General features: G+C 43.2%; 2 protein-coding genes across 4 annotated transcripts in view; one reads left to right on the top strand and one right to left on the bottom strand.

The window, feature by feature from the left end:
• Positions 1-2,787: 2,787 nt before the first annotated feature.
• The window catches only part of LOC100549832 (rho GTPase-activating protein 20-like), a 38,343-nt gene continuing 17,213 nt past the window's right edge, over positions 2,788-23,917 (bottom strand). For 2 of the 3 annotated variants that reach the window (XM_085230853.1, XM_085230852.1), the window contains exons 4-15: positions 23,489-23,638; positions 22,088-22,129; positions 21,337-21,421; positions 20,341-20,418; positions 19,234-19,300; positions 18,267-18,455; positions 17,653-17,828; positions 16,993-17,154; positions 15,601-15,710; positions 15,030-15,219; positions 14,296-14,410; positions 11,649-13,669 (exon numbers count right to left, since the gene is read on the bottom strand). In XM_085230853.1, the coding sequence (XP_085086979.1) occupies positions 11,940-13,669; positions 14,296-14,410; positions 15,030-15,219; positions 15,601-15,710; positions 16,993-17,154; positions 17,653-17,828; positions 18,267-18,455; positions 19,234-19,300; positions 20,341-20,418; positions 21,337-21,421; positions 22,088-22,129; positions 23,489-23,638 (3,094 nt within the window). In that variant the 3' untranslated portion in view covers positions 11,649-11,939. Of the gene's footprint in view, positions 7,096-11,648; positions 13,670-14,295; positions 14,411-15,029; positions 15,220-15,600; positions 15,711-16,992; positions 17,155-17,652; positions 17,829-18,266; positions 18,456-19,233; positions 19,301-20,340; positions 20,419-21,336; positions 21,422-22,087; positions 22,130-23,488; positions 23,639-23,917 lie in introns of those variants that run through there. The other variant, XR_014885042.1, reaches the window with a different exon arrangement.
• LOC100549678 (adrenodoxin-like) lies at positions 2,845-6,281 on the top strand. The gene is made up of 4 exons (XM_010715119.4): positions 2,845-3,038; positions 4,554-4,678; positions 5,198-5,327; positions 5,570-6,281. Exons 1-4 carry the CDS (start codon positions 2,860-2,862, stop codon positions 5,688-5,690), a joined length of 555 nt encoding a protein of 184 aa, XP_010713421.2. The 5' UTR covers positions 2,845-2,859; the 3' UTR covers positions 5,691-6,281.

Raw genomic sequence — 23,917 nt, forward strand, 5'->3', positions numbered from 1 at the left:
GAACCTGAATGTTATCAAGTATCAGTTTTTCACTGGAGAAAGCAGGTGACAATATGCTGACCTGGTTGACATCTGTGTACCTTGCAGCTCACTCATGGGTAGGGACTGGGTAGTTTCTGCTGTGTGTATAATTTCTATCCCTTCCCCCTTCTGTCCTTGTGGAAGCTCAGCTGCAGGAAAGGCTGCCTCTGATTCTTCCTCCCACTACCTCTCAGGATGGACTTATTCCTCCCTTAATTTATCAAATATTCATTCAATGGTAGTGAAGTTGCTCTCACAAACCCAGAACTGCATACCTATGCATATCAATGACTACAAGATTAGATCACGATCTTAATCTGCTTTCAGAGGCAACAGATTTGTAACTTTACACTGTCCAACTGCAGTCTCTTGGAAGCTACAAAGTTAACAGAAGAACTCTTCTGGTTTGCACAGTGTATTCTACCGAAGGGAACAAGTGTAAGTCTGCCTGGTGCTGACCATGCCTATGTATTTCAAAGCCCTGAAACCAACTGTGGTTGGAGGAGATGGAGATAGAATCCAGAAGCCTGAGCATGCTTCTGGCTCTGGAGAGCTGCAACACTACTGCACGAAGTCTTGTTGGACCAGTGCTGTGCTGATATCAATCTGTTTATTACTTATGTAACAGTCAGAGATGGAGGGGATAATTGCATCTCACAGATACTTTGGAAATTTTTTGTGAGGGTCCCTAGACTGGGAGGAAAGAAAATTGTCCTTTGTGTGGTGCAGAGGAAACTGGGTAATGTATTTCAGGCCAGAAAATCTCTTCATTCCCAGTGTGTGCTAAGATGTTACTAGACATGTCAGCGCAGCCACTGCACTGATGGCAGCCTGACCTGCTAGTGAGCAAGAAGAGGCATGTGCATGTGTGTTCGCTGGTGGAAACTTGACTTTCTCCAAATTTCTATGAAACAGAGCTAAAGATTCACTTCAGCTGTGCCTGTCATTCCCGTAGTGTGCTGAACTTCCAAACCAACATTTTGAGGGGCTTTTTTTTTTTTTTTTTTTTTTTTTAAGTGGGGATTTTAAAATCTCCTATATTTTTTCTTTTCTCTTTCCGTGGGATGGGTAGTTATTTGAACAGCTTTCTATTTGTATCCTGGACTAAATGAAAGAAGTTTTGCTCTGGAAATGCTGGATTTACTTTTAAGCATGCTGTTAGATACAATTGGAAGGAAGAAGTAAGGGAATAAAAAAAAAAAAAAAAAAAAAAAAAAAAAGATCTGACACTAACAGGCTTTTTTCCTCCCTGTTACAAAGACCTTAGCACAGGATATCCGAACCCAGTTTAGGATGTGGTTCCATCCCACCCTAGCATGGCTACTTCTGTTTTCACAAGAAAACTGCTGCTTGCCTCCCTGCAGGGTTGGGTGTGATGATGATCTCAGGCCTGACTTCCCTCTCTGTGCTCTCCTCTCTTCCATCTGGTGGCATTGACCTGTCACTTGCTGTGCTCTGAGTTCCTGGCAAGGAGAGAGGTCAGTGTCAGGCAAGCACATGAATGTCCTTGCTGTGAAAACTGCTGCACATACATCTAGTTTATCTCTCATTTCAAGGTTTGCTGGAGAGATAAGATGCTTTGTGTTGGTTTGTTTGGATCACTGGTTTGCCTGCTGCATCTCTTGATGGTGCCTGAGAAGTGAAGGCAGGCTTGGGCACAGGATGTGAGTGCATGTAGAGAGGAACATTTTCCAGCCAGTTCTCACTCTTATACTTTAGTTTTTTTCTCCTGTGTGGAGTGATTAAAGAGTCAGTTTTCAAAAGTTGTTGCTTATGCTGGCTAATATTATATTATTTCATTAAAAACTTGATTAAATCAAGCATCCTAGTGAATGGTGAACTGTTAATTGGCTATTAGGGACAATTCAGGATCCTGAGATTAGAGCTGTTCTCATGCTCCACCAAAAAAACAAAACAAAACAAAAAAACAAAACAAAACAAAAAACCACCCCCCCCCAAAAAAAAAAAAAAAAAAAAACAAAAAACAAAAAAACCCTGAAACTGAAACTGTCCGCTCTGCAGAGTTTTGTTTCTCAGGCAAAGTGATTTACCCTGGTGCAGAGCAACACTGAAGTGATGTCAGTGTTTCAGGAAACAAACTGGAAGTTTCTTCTCTGGAAGCTTCACAAGCATGAAATATCAGTCAGTGTGAGATGTGATACCTATCTGTGCCTCTATGGCACTTTTCATCAGAGAATTTAACAACTGAAAGAACTGTGCTGCTTTTTGAGCCTGTCCTGGGAAATGTATGAATGAATATTCACATTCTACAGCTGGGAGCCTGCAGTACTGGGGAGTGATGTAGCCAGATGGTGTCCATGTCAGGAGGATGTCTGGTAAGTCTACCTCTCACCCTGTTTGTGTAAGAACTGATTGGCCCCCCCACGTTTTTTCACAAGGCACCATCATTCAGGCCTTCGATGTTTCCATTACTCTACTTTTCCAATTGTCAGCTTGTGACCCTCTCCCTGCCCCCTAATATAGTTAGGGGCACTGCACTGAACGCTGCTCCTAAAATCTGGATTTAGGGCTAGTTTCTGTAAAGGAAGTCTGGAAGGCAAAACAAGATGAGTCTTCCTTGGGGACTGGTGTGAAGAAATGATGCTTGTTACAATATTTTGCTCAGTACCCATGAGTGCCCTGGTACAGCCACAAGTGGGCTGGAGAGCAGCAAGATTCATGCATAACTCCTCCCTCTCCCCCTCCCTCCCCAGGGAGGCAGTCCTAACTTTTTTCTATTCCCCCCTCCTTTCCCATCCCACCATATTTATAACTCTTACTCTAGCTTGCCTTGCAACAGAAGACATCCCAGGAAGCACAAAGCAAGACCTCAGTAGCATGATAGCTCAAGGCATCTCGGGGCTCATGCGACCCTTGTTAAGTGGACTGAAAGTGAGTAAAACTCACTTTGTTTATTTCTGTGAGGTGACTGAGCAGAATTGCTTACAATCAAAACAGATGTCAAGAAGAGGCTTCAGCTCCACATGCAAACTCCAGGGTTCTCCTGGGGAATCGAGGTGAGTAAAATCCTGACCCATCTATCACTGAACTAGGAAGTACTTTCTCAGAAGGGAAATGCCTTGAACTCTACCTTGGACCCCACAGAAGGAAGCTGGTGCAAAACACGATCTGTAAGGGAGAGGTGGATGAGGCTAAGTAGATGCTCATCTGGGATGAAGATGGTTCAGGGAGCTGATCTATAAGAGGTACTGCTCCCCTGTTTCTGAAAGCTTCTGGAACCAAGGAGATCACAGCTAATGCCTGGATTCTGAGCATGAGTATAGCAACATGGCACATGAATTCATGCACTACTGAGGTCCCGTTAGGGACCATGAGGCCTTCGAGGAATGGGGATGGTAGGCAGGTCAGGTCAGGTACCTGGGCATTCCTGCTGTGCAAATGGTGAGATGATCACTGGGGTGCTCTATGAATTGCAGATTCTCTCACATTTCTTATCTCTGCTGCTGTAAATGCAGAGTGGGGAACTGGTGTTGTCTGCCACTCTGGGAAGTATAATACTCTATCTAGATAATTGGAAGCCTCACTGCAAGCTGCCGTGCCTTCCTGGAACGTTCTTTCTGATAAGATATGGGGAATGTAGATCAAGTGCTCATCTGCTGAGATGGTGGCTGTAGATGGCAGGGGCTGTACAAGACCGCATCATCTATGTCCTGCCAGGCTTCCAAGTGCAGTGTCACATGCTGGGTTTTGCTGAGACTGCTTACTTAGGTTAGGACATGCAGTTCGTCATAGTGGTTGAGTTTGTGAGTTGAACTGTGCTGTGAAAGTTGGTCAGAAGTTGCCCTGATCTGGAGGAGATGAAATGAATGATGTTTCTCTCTTGTTTGTAGATGCAGTTCCCCCAAGTCAGCATTAAGTGATGCTGATGGCTTTGTCCTTAATACTACTAGATTAAATCCCGTAGGCAATCAACACAACCAGTTACTTCTCCTAAGAAAGGATTGCATCAGCACAGAGGATGTTACTCAGCATGATTGTTCTGTAAACTGGGCTGAGCATGTCTTATCACAAGAAAGCCCACTGTGATTGACCTCACACAAGAAGTGAACACTTTGTGAAGGAATAAAGAGCAGAAAAGGAACGGTCAGCAAGTAATTCCCTTGGGAAGGGAGGGGGAAATGATGAGTGAACAACAACATCCTTTATCATTTACTTTATTGGATCCTGTGGGTTTCTCTTGTTATTACTGCATTTGGGATTAACATCCCAGGCTCCACAACATAGTACCTTGCCTACAAACACACCAGCCCAAGCAGAAGCAGTGCAGAGCCTCTGCATTTATTCACTCACAGCTGAACATTTATTTTGAGAGAAGTTTGGTAAAATGGGAACTATTATGGGTCAGCTCAGATTTGAACTGCCCTAGTTTGTGCATTTCCACTGAGAACTGACAACCTGAATGTCTTCTAGTATGTGTAGTGTAATCTTTCAGGTATTCAGCCAAAAGGCTTTGGCAGAGGATGTGCAGGAGAAGGTGGGATCCTCTGATTTTTTGCAAACTTTTCCTACAGCTCTGCAGATTCAGTGACAGTGCATTTTATAAATCGGGATGGAGAGCGACTCACAACCACGGCCAAAGAAGGGGAGAGTCTGCTGGAAGTGGTAGTCAACCAAAACTTGGCCATTGATGGATTTGGTAGGTGTTGCAGGTGGATGTGTACTCTAAGGAGTTCTGTGTCTGTGCTGTGACCAGTGGGTACTTGGGAATAGTACAACTGCACACACAGAACTGTGTTCTGATGAGACCATGAAGCATAGGGAGGATGCATACATCTCTCTTGCTAATTTCATCATCAGCAATTAGCTATGCAGTCAGCTTTTCTTGAATTGCTTAAACCTGGGGTCTCAATTTGCATCTGCTTTCTGGCAAGGTTCTTGTCCCAAAAGCTGCTCACTGGGCTGTCTTACCACACTGACCACCCTGCTGCCACTGGAATTCCAGTGGCATGATGGTTGAAGTATGAATATGAAAACCTTGATCCTCCCAGAGCAGAGGCAGGCTGAAGTCTATCTTCATCTGCTGTGTCTTCTGGTGTCTCTTTTGACATGCTCTAGGTCTGCTAAAGGACCTTTTTTCCCACTATTTCCAAAGATCATCTCCCTTTACCCCAGTGTTTTCTTCTGATTTCCTGCCACTCCCTGACTTCTCCACCAGGTGCGTGTGAAGGGACATTGGCTTGCTCCACCTGCCACCTCATCTTTGAGAAAGATACCTTTCAAAAGCTGGATGCCATCTCAGATGAAGAGATGGATATGCTGGACTTGGCATATGGACTCACTGAGACGTAAGTATACTTGCTGGCAGCAATAGATGCTCAAAGCCCTTCTGAGACAGATTCTCAGTACCTGTTTGGCACCCATTTCCAAAGGGACATGTTCTGCATTGCAATTGTGCCTCTAGAGCTGTTTTCTGTTGGGTCTTTTGCTTCTGTGAAAAGTAATCCTGGACCAAATATTCCAATGTGAGTTGGGAATTTCTTCCTTTACTGTGGAAACAAATGAAATTCACTCAATATTTTCTCCTCAGATCTCGCCTTGGATGCCAGGTGCGCATTAAGAAGTTGATGGATGGTCTGACAGTGCAGGTCCCTGTGGAAGTATCAGATATTAGGAGTCAGCTGGAGGTTGGAAAGCAAAGCAAACAGTAACCGGAAACAGCTCCTGCACAACCCGCTTCCTTAGGTGTGCAGGGACACTTGGCTTTATGTTAACACCAGTACTCTGCAGCTGGTTTACAGTAGACAGTAGAAGTCTGGTTTAGTATGTATGACTGTTCAGCAAATCTCTTATTTAGACAAAGCTTAATGCTAGGATTTTCAACATAAGTTTTAAATAAATGCTGAAGTGCTCTCCTGAGCACAACTGGATGAAAACATGTGGCTTTACAATTCCCTGGGTGGGTGGCAGTAAACATCTGTGCTGTGTGTAACTCATCTCCTTTTAAATTTAAGTATTCCACTATTCTCTGTGGCTACTGGGAATTCTGTGATGTTCTGTTACTTAACTGCAGAGCAGATTTTTCCCAATTTGGGAAGCTTGAGAAGAGATAGCTGTTCCAAATGCAAGATTGTGCTACTTGGCTTGATGACATCGACAAGCTTAGTCTGCTTAGCAGGAACATTTGAATGCATGTCACTGAATTGTTATGTGCCATGATATGCTAATTTCTCTAAATATCACATTTTCTCATCAATGTACTGCAGTGTACATAAAATAAAATCCTAATAATCAGGCTTTTAGATCTGTAAATATGTTTTTCTTGTAACATCAATCTGGTTGCAGTAGAACTAGTTAGGGGGAATTTAGATGTAGAACCTACTGTCCCAGTTACCATTGTTTTTTTGGTTGTTTGTTTTTTTTTTTTCCCCTTGTTTTAGATGGCAAGGTTGACATATTCACTCAGAATGTTGTAGAGAATCCATTATATGTAACCAAATATGGTAGAAATGCTAAGTCAGAGCCTGATGGAGCACCTGGTGGGAAGGCAGGGCCAATTCAGGGGAGCTCAAGCGCGAGCAATGCAGCTGATGACGGAAGGGATGGAGGCAGGATCCACCCCTTCCCAGCCCTCATTTAAGGGTTGGTAGTGGAGGTGAGGGTATCTTGCTGGAGATCCCTGCCTACCTGAGACCTTCCAAAGATAAATGAATTTTCTTCCTTTGTTTCTGCATCCACAGCTGCTGCTTTTGGGTTTGCCCTCATTTGCTGCAGCCAAAGATATTGCCATTCTGCTCTTATTGCTGTACTTTCCATCACATTATAGCGTTATAATTAGATAGTGAAAAATGAATTTCGTAGAGACGGGTAGTATCTCTCATTATCCCTAGTACTGTACTGGGGAGGACAGGTGCTTTTGGCTATACAAGTCCTCCTCTAGATTTGAAAGAACTGCAAAATCCAAGCTTAAGCATCCTGTTGCAGTGGAAAGCAGCCTTTCAAGGTGTTGAAATACATAAAACGATTTGTCCGGGACAACCTCATGACTCTGCTTCCTTCCGGAGATTTCCTGCATTATCCTCCAGGTTTGTGCTGGATTTGCAAGCCAGGATCCACCTGGAACAGTTCAGAAAAACAAGAGCGTAGTCTTTACCCATACTCAGCTCTTTAGTTTGTTGTTAAATACAAACGCTGTGCGGTGCGTCTGAGCGTCAGATCGCATCTGAACGCCAGGGGCCGAGAGATGCTAACGGCTGAGGCTTCGCTCAGACACCAGGTGGAGCTCGTTGTGCACCGGCGACTCAGGAAACCCAGGGCGCAGTTAGGAAGGAAGAGGATGAGACTTGAACCTGAATTTTTCTGACATCATCATATTTCTGTTCTTTTTTACTTGGTCTCTTACACTCTGACTGGTGGCTGGCTCTGAGACATCTCAGAGCAGTTTTCCATGGCTGATAATCCCTCCATATTTCTCCTTCAGGCAGGAGTAATTCTGCCATGAGCTCTACTCATATCACTGTGGTTGAGGGTCAGTGTGTTGCCCACAGGTAGGCAGTGACACCCTATAACTCCCCTGCCTCACACTTCGATTTCTGCTCTGATCTGTCATGCGGGAATCAATACAAAATTGAATGCCAGAAAACTAAGAGAAGGAAGTGCACTAGGAAAAAATTCAGGTGCTGCACACTCGTTTGTGATTTACCATGGGCTGCAAAAGAGATGTAATGAAAACAGTGAAACCACCCGGTGCAGTACCACTTTATATATTCCCATTCCTGATGCTGCCACTGCCCCTTTGACAAGCTGTTTGGGGCTTTGCAGTTGTACTTATTGGCCGATTCCTGTTTGTGAGCCTGCAGCGGGACCACAGCCTGCTATTGGAAGATATCATTTCTTTTTAGCCAGCATGAAGCCATGCACTGTTGGGATGGTGAGTGAGGCTGTAGCTGTTGGTTTGAAAGGGCTGAGCAGTGGCTGTCACATTCCACTCCAGTCCGATTGTTTTTTTGAAGAAAATGTTTCTAAGGTGAGGGTGAGCTGTTTGCTTTGAAATTTAGGTTGCAAAATCCTTGACAAGTCAGACCCTTAAAGGTGCCACAGAGTGTCAGATGGAGATCTGACTTTCCTGATTGTAGGTATGTCAGAAATGAAACTAAGATAGTTGAGATTAACAACTGTAGCTGTTCCCTGGACACTTCCATCACAGTTTCTGTCAGCCTACAGGATAAGAGAACAAAATTACACATGCCAAGCAAAAATGAGAGGTGGCTGAAGTGTGTGAGTCATTGTCTTCTCAAGGCAAATGAGCTTCTCTTTCTTGGCCTTGATCTTTAGTGTAAAAGAGAACAGGAAAGCTCCTTGCTTCCAAGATGGCAAAACAGTACTACGTGGCTGCCTGAGTGCCCGTGTCCAGCAGAGCCCAGAGTTGTCAAGATAACTTGGACTAAATCCCTTTTTTATTTTTTAATCTGAAAGTCAGCAGGAAGGGAAGGGAAATTTGTGTCTACACCTGAGAGCTGTGCTAAAAGGAAAACGTCACTTTTCTAGGTCAAAACAATGTGTATTCAATATCATTTGATCTGAGCGAACAGGGTCGTGTGAAATTTTTCTCAGGGGCTTTCTCAGTTTTCTATCTCTAGGGATTCTATGACTAATTTGCTATGTATATTTTGTTGACTTGGAAGTAAGGGGAAAGCTTCTGCTAACTTAGTAGGTGTAGGATTAGTTGCAAAACTGAGGGGAGCATCTTCATATCCACAAAGCTAAAATTCCAGTCCTGCATGAGTGGCTGGGCTCATGGTGAATGAGTACTCCAGCTTTCACAGCATGTCTAACTGTCAGCTACTGCATGTAATCTGAATAAAAACTTTTTTTTAAAAAAAGTTAGAAATGTTGAATATGAGAACAGTGATGGCTACCAAAAGGTCTTGTTGAAATGAATTGTACTTATCACACAGGTAACTATTTCCCTGATATTGAACTGAATCCCATCTAGCACAAGGCTAAAAAACAGTATTATGATATGAAGATCCATAGGAGCAGGAGCTTGGGCAAAAATGTTTCTGAGCAAGATGCACGTTTTCTTGGTGCCAAAGTAACTGTTTTACTTACTGTGTAGCTTTCCTAAAGTCATAATGCAAACTCTCTTGGATACTGTGTGAGCATCATCAGACTGTTTGCTACTGCAGTGCTGCCTGCTGAGCTGCCATGTGCTCCCACAGGGATCAGTGGTTTGTCCTATCTTTTCTGATAAACTTCGTCAAATTTAGTTTATTAATAAAATTTTCCTCTGTTAAAAAAATGAGTAAGCCCTGGGTTAGATAAATTGTTAGAGAAATATGCCCATATTAGGCAGCCTCAATGAGAAGAGGAAAATTTGTTTTGCCCCTCCCCTCCCTCTGTTTCTATAAACAAATCTCTTTTTAACTTGCTCGAAATTCTTTTAGGTGATGCAACTTGAGAGTTCTTTCTTGGCATTTGGGTCTGGTCCTCCTTGTCCAAGCCAAAACCAGCTGGGCCACTGAGCCAGTCTACAAGCTGTCAGCCTGTTTGGAACATAAATTAATCTCCCTTCCAAGTACAGATAACTCCATCATAATACTTAGTGCTGTTTCACCTTCCTGAAAAGACACAGATAAGGGTGATGACTGACCCTGCTCATTCTACAGCAGTTCCTGAAAAACCTGTGCAGATTCAGTTTGCTTGTCAGGTGCAAAACAGCAATGACATAAGTTTCCATGTGTCCAGGTAGGGGGGCATCAGCAGGGATAGTTTTACACCTTGTTAAAACAGTAAAGTTATCTACTGCCTCCTGTTTGGTGCTGTTTGGGCCTGTTTTCCTGAGGGAGAGCATCAAATAATGGTGACGTCAGAGAAATACGGATGGCAGGGGGTTCCTCGCCAGCACAGGCCACCCTTGCAGCTCTTGAAGGGGAAGCATGTGCCTTACAGCCTGCTTTGGTCTTCTGCAAGCAGTACTACACAAGCACAGAAAGGAGGGGAAGGGAAGAGCAGGAGGAACAAAAGGCAATCGCTACCTTGCAAACAAACCTGTGCCTCTTTTATTCAAATAGTTACAACCATAGGTCTGGGGAATAAAAACAAAAACAATACTGCGCATCTTTAGTGTCTGTGAGGAAAACGATAGCAGGGGGTTTGCATTACAACTATAAATACTGCTCATCATACAAGGCCCACCAGGGTGAGACGAGACAGAGACAGCACCTGAGAGTTGAGCACTTTGCTCAACAAAACATTTTCTGTACACCTTGTGATGCGGACTCTGGGCTTCCCTCCATCTCCATGGGAATCACAGAGTGCAAATCCGGACTACTGGACCAGTTCCCAGGCACAGATAGTGACCAGCAACTGCAAAATTCTTACTTGGTCATTTACAGATGTGGTTTTCCCTCTATGCAAGGCCTGAATAAGAGTGGGTGTCAAGCAACCCTCAAGTATGGTGGTGGCATGCACTCAGCAACTTGCAAAGGGGTACTTCAGAAGGACTTGATCACTAAGATTCATGTATTTTTTCTTGTCTTTTACCCTTTCGCTGTTAGCTGAGAAAACGGGCTGCCTCTCTAAGAGAATGACATATCCTGAGCCTTTTCATCTTTGAGACTTTCCCCATCATTTTCTTAAATCCTATCTAGCTACTGTGGTGCTCTCTGCTTATTTTAGAGCTCAGCTGGCAGCACCACAATCCTCTTAAGTCCCATCATGGCAAAAGTTACTCTAAGCATTATCCTGAGTGGCATCACAGCAATAGTGTAAGAGCCTACTGGCTGCATGTTTTAAGTAGTGCCAAACAAGCAGCCTTCTGTCATGCGCTTGCCTGGCACTTCTCCATAATTATCTCTGCTAGACCATACTGGGCAGAGCATTTTGGTGAGTGGGAATGCATTTCTCTGACACAGCTTTAGCAGTGTTATTAAAGCCTGAACAATCTCAGTTTATTAGATTGTCTGAGAGATTCCTAGCCCAATGGGACTTTTGCTGCAGCACTCGCTTCACAGCTTTCCTGACTACTTCCACAACACCATGACTTCATGCTAAAACCAACTGCTGCTTGGGCCCCTTTCAGCATAACTTGGAATTTGATTATGATCCCCATCCCCACTGCCTCTGGGAAGGGCATTCTGAACTATCATCCTCAGTTATAGAAAAGATGTCGCCTCTTATTAGGACTGGAAGACCCAGCTGTTCCCAGAGGATGCCAAAGAAGTTAAACAGTCATAGCTCTGTTGAAGCAACAGAGCTACAGTCCTTCAGAGCAATGGTGGCTCTATCAAATAATGAGAATCAACAGATAATTAACTGGGGGAAAAAAAAAAAAAAAGAAAGGATCTTGGATATTGTCTGTCAGTGAAAGCTGGGCTTTGGGCTCTATTTGGTCTATCTGGAGTCCAGCATCAAGTAGTAATGAACACAGTTCTACCCCTGGGGACAAAAGGAAGATAAGCAGAGAGAAGTAGTGATTTCTGGAATGGAGGTGAAGAGTCCCCTTTTGGATGAATGGTGGTGATGAACAGGGAATAGTGGAGCTACTCACGCAAGCTTAAAATTTAACTAATTCTGCTGGAATATTTGCTGCCCCAGTTCTCCAGGCATCTGTACACATCAGTGACTGAAGAAAATAAAGCAGAGTTTCTCCTTTTCTGCTTAAAAAAAAAAAAAAAAAAAAAAAAAAAAAAAAAAAAGACCTCTGCCAAGATCAGCAAATTCAGGGACAGTCTGGTGGCAGACCCTTTGGTGAAGTATCTCAAGCAGAAAAAGAATGTAACAAAAAGAACACCACTCCCACCCCACCCCAAATGAACTGCAAACCCCAATATTACATACACATTAGTGCCATTTTACACTTACTGCTCAATACAGCCCACTAGATTCTTCACATCTTGATCAGAATATTTTCTGCTGCACATACACACACAAAACTCAGTCCTTTCACAGCCGTCTCCCTAGACAAATGTCTCTTCTGCAAACGCCACTGCGTCACAGTCCTCAGTAGCCATTTCTGACAGTGGCTGCCTCCTGAGCCACTCCATCCTGCTCCGAAGAAGTTCATTCTCCACTGCTTCTGCCTCAGCCATGGGACAGGTCTTGTTTTCATCATGTTTGAAATATTCCCTGATGGTGCTTTGAACGGAAGCAGGGAGGATGATACGGATGGTGTGGCTGAAGGTGTTGATACCCTTGCTCGGGTTTGGCACCTGTACCTCCCCCACTGGTTCGCTCTCCAACTCCTTAGGAGTGGAGGCAAGTTGGAGGTTCTCTTTGTACCTTGCTTGTGAGGACAGGATTGTTGATTGACAGTGGAGCTGCCTGGAGACAGACTGCAAAACAAGGGGGGTATTCTGCCCATAAAACACTGTCTGGGGGATATGGACTCTCACAGACTGCATGCCCTTAGACGTGCTTTGCTCACTGGGGCTGCTGGGTGAATCATTGCTGCTGGTGTTTGCCAAGGACCTCTCCTCTTCCACTGGCAATCCCCAGTAATATTCTTTATTTGGGGCCATGTAAAAAGTTATCTTGGTGCGCTTCAGGCCTTCCTGGCTTGGAGAGCAGGCATCAACACTTCTGATTTCAATGTGCTTCACTACCTTCTCCCTGTGTTGCTGCTGGTTGATCTGCAGGAATTTCTTGCTGGCCGGGTCATCAGGTGAAGACTCAGAATTTTGTTCTAGCTCGTTGGGATAATCCAGGCTTTGGAGCTTGAGGTCAGGCACCCCCACAAATCTCAGCTGTCTCTCCTCCTTTTCCCAGTCAGTGTCAGTTAGAGGGCTCCCTGCTGCAGCTGTGCTGCCAGAAGGAAAGCTTTTCCTCTCCCCAGAACAATGTTTGCTCTCTACAGCCTTGGGTTCATAGTCACAGAAAGTGTCTAGGTCACATGGCTGTAAAGGCATAGGAGAGGTGAAGGACTTGTGCCACTCTTTTGGGGACTTCTTGGCAACCTTGGGAGACACAGCATGAAGCCTGGCAGATGTGCCAAACATAAACGACAGGGAGGAGACATCTGTAGGACTAACAGCTGATGACTCTGAACAGTACGAGAAAGCACTGTCTAGGGAGCTAAGTGAGGACGCAGATGGGGATGTAGTGGTTGAGGACAGGCTAGAGAAGCTGGACCTGTTGGACAGGTTAGATTTCTGAAAGTTGAGCTTCTTTACCTTAGAGCTGGTCTGAGGTGAATGCCACAGATTCTGCCTGGCTTTATTAGCCCCAGTGCTAAGGCCTTCATCAATCAACTTCTGGCTCTCCACTTGCAGTTGCTTGAGTCTGTGGATGTAGCCTGTGTGATTGTGCATGATGGTGGCATCACAGCTAGACTGGCGAGCCACTGGCTCATGGCTCTGAGCAGGAAGCTGGGAGCTAAGACAGACACTGGGCTCTGATGAGCACCGGTCCCTGGCTGGGCTAAGCGAGCGTATTGAGCCTATGGAGCAGAAGGAACCCTCCTCTTCTAGGAGCTCATAGCTGTCTGCACTGGCATTCTTCTGGGTTTTGCTTTGGTAACAGGCTGTGATCTCACTGAACAAGTCCCAGTCTTCTTGCTCCTCATCGAGTAACAAGCCACTGGGTGCTTCAAAAACGTCGTCTGCTTTAGGCATCAGGCGATGCTTTGGTCTTTCCAGGTCATAAGCAGAAAATTCCAGCTCATCAGAGGAGTCATCATTCTGAGCCATGCCTAGAGTAGAAAACACAATCAATTGTCTGTGTCTTCTAACTCCACACAGTACCTTACAGCCAAGTCATAAGAAATATTACCAACACCATTTTGTAAAGAGGAAAGCAAAGATGATCCATTATTTTTCCCAGGGACTAGACCAAGTCTGGGTACAAAATAAACATTTCTGGCTTGACAACCTAAGCTTTCACCACTAGCCTGCATTCACAGCACAATTAATAGAAAAGTGAATCTCCTCTCATTCAACCATTTTGTTTAGACCTACATAATTAATCTGGAAGAAAACATTGCTGGGACACACCATTGCTAAGGCTACAATAAATTCTTGTGCTGGTACTTCAGTCTGGAATGACTGGAATATGTTGAACATCAGCCACAGATGAAGTCTCATGCTCAGGGACATATTTAAGTTGTGAGAATTCAGCCCTCTGCTTTCCCTTTCCCCTTTCTTGGCCATACCTGACAGGGAAAAACAAAAAAAACACAAAAAAAAACACACAAAAACAGTTGTTTTTTCAACACTTTTCTTTGGCAGAGATGAAGGAGAAGCAAACTATTTTGCATTAAGGCTTCACCTATTAAAAAGATTTTAACAATGCCTTGAAGATAGAATGCCACCAACTTACCCCGAGATCTCTCCGAGTTTGTGGAATTTTTGTCCGGTCTTTGAAACAAAGAAACAATGTCACCTCCAAAAATCTCTGCTGAGTTTTCAATCAGAAACTGTACTAACATGGCTACCTGACAAAGACAAGGAATTACAAAGTCAGTACAGTGAATATATAACTAAATAAATAATGCAATTCAAGCATTTCCCCCAAAGTTCCTTTTTATTTCAAAAAGATATAATTTCCTACAGAATCTCTTGTTCAAAAAGCTGTTCAGAATGCTGTAATACTTCTGTGTTAACTGCACCTGAGGCAAAGATATGAACTTTGTGAGCTGGAGAAGCGAGCCAGGCATGGCACCTTCTATGTTTTTCCTTGCTATCAGTAACAAAGTACAAGCAAGAACTCCTCCCCTCCACCATGTTTAGTGCATACTTTATCACTGTAGGATAGCTTTACATTCAGATGAAACAGCACTATCTAACTCCAGCTGCCCCATCTTCCTTTAGCATGCTTGTCCTGAAGGGAATTTCAGCTGGTAAAACAATCGCAGCTTCCTTTTCTACCCTACATAATCAGAGTGGCTGAATTGCTCCACCAAACTGAGCATAACTGCACAGGGAAGCCCAGGTGCCACTCAGCTGGCAATATCACTGATACTGTGCCTCCCTTCAGCCTACAAAATACAGAACCCATAAATAAAAATTGTAAAAGAGGAAGACAATTATGAGACCAAGCCTATGAAATATTACCTTCTTTGTAGACCTGCTTTCCTCCTCAGGCCCTGTGGGACTCGGTAGCCACAGCATATTGGGTGCTATGCAAAGAGCCAGGTTAAACGCATTCATCTGATTCACAACGGAATTCTGCTCAATGTGATGAAGAACTCCAAAGAGGTGTCTGAGTAAGACAAGGTTGGCTTCTGGGAGCTGATTGACCAAGCTGTTCCAGGAGTGGTAACAGAAAAACAGCACTGTTCATAAAAATCCATTCTTCAAATACTGGAGTTACAATAGCTAGAGATTTAATTCCAATAATATCTGAGGTATTTCTGGTGGCAGAAGTATTGCAATTTATCAATTTGATTGTTCTCATAATTTGAAATGGTCACCAAAAAATAAATTTCTAAAGATTTTTTTGTGGGTTAGAAATGTTACCAAAAGACCACTGAAAGGAAAACGCTTTGATCTGTGACACTGGCAACCAGCAATGGCTCCACTGTGACCTGGGGCAGCAACAGAAGTCTTCAAGAGGACGAGCCTACAATCAGAGCCCTCCACTCCCACTTCTCCACCAAAATAATCTTTAAAGGCTTTTACAAACCTTTTGATAGTTTCAATCTTATTCAATCGATTTTCTGTATCCACAGCTTCCATCCACAGTCCGTGCATGTCTGAGGATAGAACACTGTCAGGTATATTTCGGAGAAAATCCTGAATTAAATATATACATGCAGAGCAGTCTGGTCAGTTTTAATTTCCTTGTTTTGGTTTCACAATGTATATAGTCAATGTTTATTCATATTAAGCAGAATATAAAATGAAATGTGACACAGATGCATTTCTCCTTCCCTCCCCATTTTCACCAAGCTGTCCTCAAGGCTCTTCACTTGCAGCATTACCTAACTGTATCTATAGTTTATGGCAGAAGAGAGTAAACAGCCAGCCCTCATGCTTTTCCCCCTCAACAGAACAGCACTGATCTCTACTGTACTAAAGCGAGGACTGCTATTCAAGGCTGTGCATAGTTGTTTGAAATATTTCTAATCAATAAGGACTGCCGTTTTTCTGAAAGGACTTTGCAAGAATTTAGCATATGCCTTGCAATATGTCTGACAGCCTTTTATATTAGGGCAGCAAAAACTACAGGCAAGGTGTTTTTCAGCACTTCAGTTCTCAAAGTTCTGACTGGTTCTGACCAGTTTTTAACAGATCGGGTTAAACCTGACAAGATTTAAACCATGTTTGACCATACAAACACTGGGCTTTTTCCCATTAAAACTTGAGTCTTACCACAGTCTTCATCCCCCATCCAACACACTGTCTCTGCTCAGATTTGGTAGCAGTTTTCCTTCTCACTTGCCATCTGACTAAAGGGTGAAGGCTCTGAGTCTAACCACCTCCTTTGAGAATGGCCTCTCTGTGGGCAGTGCAGAGCAGCTGCAGTCAAATGGCTCTTGTCCTCCAACATAAGATCACAGAATATCTTATGTTGGAAGGATCTTTGAGAACATCTGTCTCCCTCCACTCTCTTCTATGTCCAGAAAAGGACACAGAGCAATTGTTCTTCTGACATCAGAGGACTCTGTGGCAGTGTATATGTGTAGCATCTGAATTGCTGAGTTCAGGTTCTGTCACAGTATTTGATGTGAGATAACTTCTAGATAGAAGCCATGGTTATTTAGGAAGTAAATACTACTATATCTGCTGCTGGATGCTGTTTTGTACAATAACGGTGCAAAATGAAACATTGGCAAGAGGGCTACTGAACATACCTGAATATTAAAGCAACCTCCATCAAGTCAGACAGATAACTCTGTGCATATAGACAAGTGAAGCTATAGCTGAGAATGTGCCTTGATAGAAAATATTTTGTGCAACAGCCCCCACAGCGCCCTGCCTGCAATCTTTCCTCTCTTTAAAAATACATCTTGCTTCCTTACTGAAAGAAGGAAGGCATGATTAGCTGAGATAGCAGTTATTTGGCCAAACACACCGTGATGACAGCTGCAGCCACAAAGACCGACTCTCCATCCACCTGGACATCGTCTCCAGAGTTTAGCTTCTCCTTCAATTCCTTGCAAGTCTTGGCATTGGCAGAACGTCTGAAAATGCCTCTAGTAGAGGGACCTTCATGGTACAGCAGAAACAGCATATCCTAATAGAAAGCTCAATTATTCATAAGAGCCAAACATTTCACCCTGTTGTTTATCTTATATCTCATATATTGTAACAGTATAAGAGCTGGTCAGCACTGGAAAGAGGACAGATGTACAAGAGGTTTGTCATGACTTGACTAGGGACAAGAGTCAAACAGCTAAGTTGCAAGTACACACGAGTGCTCCTGTCCTTTGGCAAGTGAGACACCAATGGACAAATTGGTCAACTGAGATTCAGGCTATATACCAGTACATGGTACACTGACACTGTTCCTTCTTCACTTGTGATGGTCTTGCTGGAAAATCCCATTGAAACAGGATGGACATCTACACAACAAGTGATACAGATTATGCAATTTTTACTCATGCTACTGAGTTAGATCTGAATCACGGGCAAACATTGATCTTCTCAAACCAGTCCTTGTAAACATCACAGTGACTTTAAATTCTTGGCTAAACACATTGCATTTATGTCAGCAGCCTAACCTACTCCTTACCATGATTGGCTTGGGAAGGATCCCGTCAGGACAGACAGAGGACAGAGACATGCCGAAGAGTTTCTGTGGGGTGGTAGGCGACTGCAAAGGAGGGCTGTCTGTGGGTGTGCTGGTGCTGCGCCGCAGGGCCCAGTCAATCAAAGACTTCTTCCTCTTGGTATGCTTCTGCAGTGACTCTGAAAGAAAACATACCTCCGTCACACATGTGGCTGTCATTTCTACTGGACAGTGATTGACTTGCAGCAGAGGCAGAGATCCAAGCAAGCCAAGGACTTTCTACCATCTCATGGATAATAACTACACTGTTAATGAGGGTGGTCAGGGGATACACAGCAGTTAAGCCACCTGTTCATCTCTCAGTCATCAGCTAAACTCTTATTCACTCACTGCTCTTCAGGGAACCTATGAAATTCATGTATAGCCTGCAACTGAAAGTTAATCAAGGACTGAATGTCTTCACTGACAAATTTAGCACCTCAGCAATTGTGTCCTCTACACATGCAATCAAGTATGAGTGCAACTCATGGATATGCATACAATGCTAGGAAGAGTTTGGCACTGACAGTGAAAACAGCAAAATCTCATTCTGGTTAAGACACTCCTGCAGCTCTTACCCCTTCTCAGTTGCACTGGAGCTTGGAGCCTGGGTTTCAGGACAAACTGACATTGTTTCTCCCTTGGGAGCTGCTCAAGAAAGGATGCCTCTGTCCCATCAAGCAGGAGGGTATGATCGTGAGTTCCTTGTTGCTGGTCAGCTGAGTCCCGGAGACAGTTTAATGCGATGCTGAACGGATGCTCATGCCCTGTTGAGCAGAGAGGTGTGTAAAAAGCAAGCAAATTGCAGATGTGCAAACAACTCCAAATCTAGGCAGGAGGAAGCAGTCACAGCCAACAGCTACCACTCCCATTGGGCCTCTAAACAATGCTGCTAGAAACCTCCACCTGAGGACTGAAGAGGCACTTGAGCATTTATGACCATTGTTTTACAAGTTAAATTCAGCAAGTTAAACCTGGACATTATTCCCCATTAGCAGTTTTCCAGAACATCATACAACAAACCACTGCAGTAGACTTATGAGCCCCATTTCACCAAAAACATCCTGTAAGCATTACTTTGTGCTAGAGTTACCCCACTATGACAGTCTAGGTACAAGAAACAAGACTTGGAAAATACCAATAAACACCCACAAATAAACAAATGTGCAGTGTAACGAAGCCCAAAATAATGGTTTTAAAATGATTGTGTGGTCTTTGGAGCTAGATCTCTTTAATAAGCCAGCATGCGTTTCTTGGGCAGCCTGAGGACGTGTTTATGGGCTATAACTGAAAATACAATGTCGCGTTGGGATAACTTGCTTGGTGTGACTATGCGGCGGGCTGTAGGACAGCAGTCTGAGCAACAGCTGAACAACTGATATATGTAACAGAGAAGCAAGAGACAGTTAAAATACATCTAACAGCTTGGGGCGAATTGCTGTATTTCTTTACAGTATTTGTGAGATTTCTCTGCCACATATGCCTGTGTCGTTTTTCACTTATTTCTATGGTGCTAGAATTTAAAGAAAATGGGAGAGCTCATACCAATGAGAGGGTAAGCAGGGTCATCTTTTCCTGAGATCACCCAGAGATGATGGTCACTTGTCCTACCCTGATGGTTGAAGAACAGATAAGAGAAAAATATCAGTTGAAGGGGGCCTCGATCAGGGCCCAAGAGGTTGCACACAACTGAGAAAACAGCAGGAAAAAAAAAGATCTTAACGGGGCAAGAGTAGAACAGACATGTATAGATAACTCCTGGACAGGCACATGGCTGGGAGGGAAGGCTGCTCTGAGGCACTTTATATGATACAGAGTGGAAGAAAAAAGGTTCAGAGGAATATACTGAGAACCACAGGGATGCAAAACCACATAATGGTTTCCCAACTGTTCACTCAGTAGTTCTGACTGAAGAAATCTCTTGATACAATCAGCAAAGCACTACAGTCAAGTCGCTGTGCTTTTTCAATAGTGCTGGTGCACTGGTGTCCCTCATTGTACGTGGAGGGCACAGAACGTGGGACCACTTTGAGCCTCAATAGGCCAACGCTTTTAGTGTGTGGTACCAGCTATTCTCTATCTCCCTTTGCCTTGCATGCCACAGCACAGCTATCCTTGTATGATGTATTGGGATCGTGTGTTCTGCAAGCTGAAGAAAGATGAGAAATAGTAATCTATCTCAAGACTGGAATACTACAGAGCACAGTTAGGCACTTGTTCTCAGAGTTACACGTAAGCATGACAAAATAGAGGTGATTTTCATATTACAGAATGAGAATAAGACTTTCCAGAACTATTTTAGCAAAATATTCCACAAACTTCCTAGGCGTGCTACTGGACACTGTAAAAGCTGACACTATAAAAGCTAGATCACTTTCCCCACTGCAATGGGAAAGTCTCCTCTGATAACATCACTTATTCATTCACTATTTCACAGCTCTATTAATAATTCTTTGACAAGCTAGGCCCAAGCCTAGCTTCTGTGCTTCTAGAATTTTGCTGCCACAAACAGATTGCTCCTAGCCCAGTGAGTATCAGTAACCTCATGGTTAATTATGGCAAATGAAGACTTCTCTACCTCTGTACTGTCCCGAAATCTGAATGCTGACAGCTTCCCTAGCTAGCATCAGGCAGTCCCTGCAAGTCACCTACAGGAAGTCCAAGCTGGACAAGTGTCTTCTTCATCACACTCTCTGCAGTTTCCACATTGGACACATTGACTGTGGTGGTCTAGAAAGGAAAACAGAGGAAATGTAGGAAGCCATTAAGAAGGTATGGAGATCAGTTATATTTCTTATAGCCTGAAAATTTAGAAGAAAAAAAAAAAAAAACACTTATCTGTCTAATGCTTGTCTTTACTAAATATTCATAGAAGAGTTGTGCTAATTTGAACTAGAATTGAATTGTTGTTGAAGGTGATATATTACGAGAATTGTTCTTAGCTACTTATTTATCACTGATTCATTATAACATCCAAAGGCTTCATCCAGTAAAAAAAACAAAACAAAACAAACAGACGAAGCGGGTGGTGTTCAAATACTGTATTCAATCATCTTGGCACTTAACTGAAAGTAGTACCATTGTCACTGCAAGGGGTAAACATGGCACAAAGTTAATAAATCAAGGATGCCCACAGCTCCCCTCTGAGGGGAGACTTGCCAGAAGGTATAAGTGACCTACCAGGCTTGATGTGAAGTCTAGAAATGCACTGTTAAAAGACCAGAATACATTCCAGCAGATTTTTTCAGGAGAACAAACCAGTGACTCTTTCAGGATCAACATCCTCCTCTTACTACACTGAAAATAAGAACTACTGGTCACACTGGCACAAAACATCACCAACTATGAAGTGAAGCAAAACGAAAACAGAACAGATGGCAGAGGCCAAAAATAACATTAAGATATTTTTTGATAAGCGTCTCTATATCTTACGAATTCCCACACCAAAATCCTCTGAGGGGGCTTCCAGCAGGAAGCATGCAGCTGCACAGATGGGCACTCTCTAAACCTCTTGAGGTGAGACTTAAATTTTAAACAAGGGTAGCAGTAGCAGCAACACAGCCCTGCATTCCCTCCACTATTCCATGGATCTCCATGCTGCAGTCCATGCAGCACTGGTCCAATAATCAATTTCTTAGTTTTACTTACAGAAGAACAGTTTTCAGCATCCAGCACAAAGATCTGAAGGTTTAGGTTCTTCAGATATTCTTTCTGTTTCATTTCACTGATATGCCTGAAAGCCAAGGGAAAAGGAAGAGCCCTAAGGTTTGGATACAAGAGGTTCAAAGGACCAGCTCCTTGGCACCGTAATAAATACAGATTAATTACAACAGTAATAACAACAGAGCGATCATGTGCTCTTTCTGGCTTCTTTATCTTTCTCTAATGTCCTAGACAAGCAAAACACATATGGCAGTACTGCAATGCAAGGTACATGTTATACAATGATGGAAGACTCCTTCCATCATTTTTGGATCAATACTGTGTTCCACAAAAATCAGGAAGTAACGTCTCCCCCTCTCTATACCTGGATATTAATGGAAACAACATACAAAAACATTAAAAAAAGAACTGACTGGAACATCTGGATGCTTTGAAATACAACCAGAGAATCAATACCACTTCTGACATTTCCACCATGATTAGGAAAGTCAATCTCCATCTCCAAAGGAATGAAGATGCTCCAACAACATCTTCTAATACTCTTCAGCTTTTCTATAAACACTAGTTTTGCTTCAACACTGGAATTCTACATTCAGGTTTCAAAGGCAGACATTTCAAATAGCAGCTACACACTTACTGTGATGAAAATGGAGAGGGCAATTTGATATCATAACAGATTTCGTCTGAGGACTGTAGAGGAATTACTCAGATAAAGAATGAAAGAAGGGTCACTTACCACAGTAATGCAGACAGCCATTGTTTCTTCACATCAGCTGAGCTGAAGATAAAAAGGAGGCAAATCATCAAACAAGTGCTGAGTAGGTAACAACCCTTGGAAACTTTACTCAGTTTCACCTATATATAGCTGTAAGTCAAAGTTCCTTCCTGCAAAGTCTTGGAACAAAAGCACAGTCCTTTCCTACCTTCTATGCTATTTCAACAACAATGACAAAAAGATCCGAAAACAAACTGGACTATATTTCCTGCCAAGGGTGACATACATTCAGATAAGGAACGAATGTCTTTCTATGGTGCTGGAGTGAACATATCTTGTGGGCCTTTATTATTTTTTGCAGAGATCTTTAATTACTATTTTCTTTCTACTGTTACTTTCCTTCCGATGCCTGTTCTTCCTATAAGGTTCTACTGCCAACATGAGTTGTCCAAGTCTCAATAACATGAAGGAGATAATTGAGCTGGCGTTGAGTTCGGACTAAAAGACAAGTGACTACTCACATGTCAGAGCATGAGTCCTAAGGCCAGGAAAACGTCACCTGAGAAACACCACCCTGACTTTTGGACATGATGAGGCAGTAAGTGCAAAACTAGAGTATGTTTCTAATTTCTTTTTCCACTGGAACAGCTGAACCAAGAAAAAAGCATTAGGCTAGATCAGCTCTTCCTAGCTGAGAAAGTCAAGAGAACTCCTGTAGTCAAAAGGATCCTTGAAAAGTGCTGGCCTCTCTGCTTCACAAAGGAGTGTGATGCAGAGAAGCCTGAACTAGCAGCAACCTGAGCTCAGTGTGGATATACCAGTTCTAGACATAATTTTGCCAGCCTAGACCAAGCTCAGGCTAATAAAAAGGTCACCTGCCTTTCAGCAAGCCTTATGAGTTCAGGTGTCTTTGACATGGCATTTGGACATGATCTGGCTGTGTTCCAATCTGCTCTACACAAGTGGTAAAGGAATTTAATCCTGCCAAAAGGCCATCTATAATTTTTCAGTAATGTAACTAAACTATCCTTTGTAATGAAAAAAAATCTTAAACTAGGATCTCTTTCAGAAATGGCTGCTGGTAGGTACTGAAACAACATGCTTGTAGGATGTACGATGGCACAAGCTTGTTTGCTGATCTGGGTGTAGCACTCCAGTGTATTCTGCTGCAGTGGGGCCAATCCTTGTTATAACAACAATTCCAAGCCTTGGTTCTCTAGTTTAAAACGCTCTCAGAGATCAGCCTGCAGATACTTTCTTAAGATAGCTGTCTTCCAATATTTAAACTACCACCACCACATTCCCTGGGGATGGAGGTTTTTGTGGTAGAGTTCAGGGCTCTGCACTCTCAGTCATTGTTTCACTTAATACACGGAAAACTTGGGCAGCTGTCTGGTTGAAAAGAGAAGTCTGATGGAATACCTGAAGGTGACGACATAGTTGATGGTAGGCCAGCCGATAACAAATGAATTCTCAGGACTCATCTTCTTCTCTGTTACTTCACTGAGACAGGTGCCAGTCCACACTTCAGTCAGATGAACTTGCTTTTTGAACTTCAGGCTGGAGGAAGACCTGTAATTTAAATTATGAATTTCTCAGGTCATATTCTAATATCTAGACCCCCAGTGATTGGCCATGCCACCTTACAATCAGCAGCAACATCAACAAACCTCCAAAATGTTAGAGGATTGAAACTGTCTGATGCTCAGACAAACCCATATGTCTGGGTATGTGGAGGCACTGTAAGAAAGTTTTGCATGTGGATTTTGTGGTTGGTGGCTCCAGTCTGACAGCTATGGTTTGGGGCAATACGATTCACTAGAGCTACAGGCAGGTGACGATTTGAGCTAA

This window comes from Meleagris gallopavo, chromosome 9, assembly GCF_905368555.1.
Source record: "Meleagris gallopavo chromosome 9, MGAL_WU_HG_1.1, whole genome shotgun sequence".
In the NCBI taxonomy this organism is placed as follows: domain Eukaryota; kingdom Metazoa; phylum Chordata; class Aves; order Galliformes; family Phasianidae; genus Meleagris; species Meleagris gallopavo.

Bases quoted from the DNA above. Each gene is read 5' to 3' on its own strand.
- LOC100549678 (XM_010715119.4), top strand. From the start codon at position 2,860: ATGATAGCTCAAGGCATCTCGGGGCTCATGCGACCCTTGTTAAGTGGA. The intron at 3,039-4,553 runs GTGAGTAAAATC...CTTTTCCTACAG, and splicing joins GGTTCTCCTGGGGAATCGAG to CTCTGCAGATTCAGTGACAG. The intron at 4,679-5,197 runs GTAGGTGTTGCA...CTTCTCCACCAG, and splicing joins CTTGGCCATTGATGGATTTG to GTGCGTGTGAAGGGACATTG.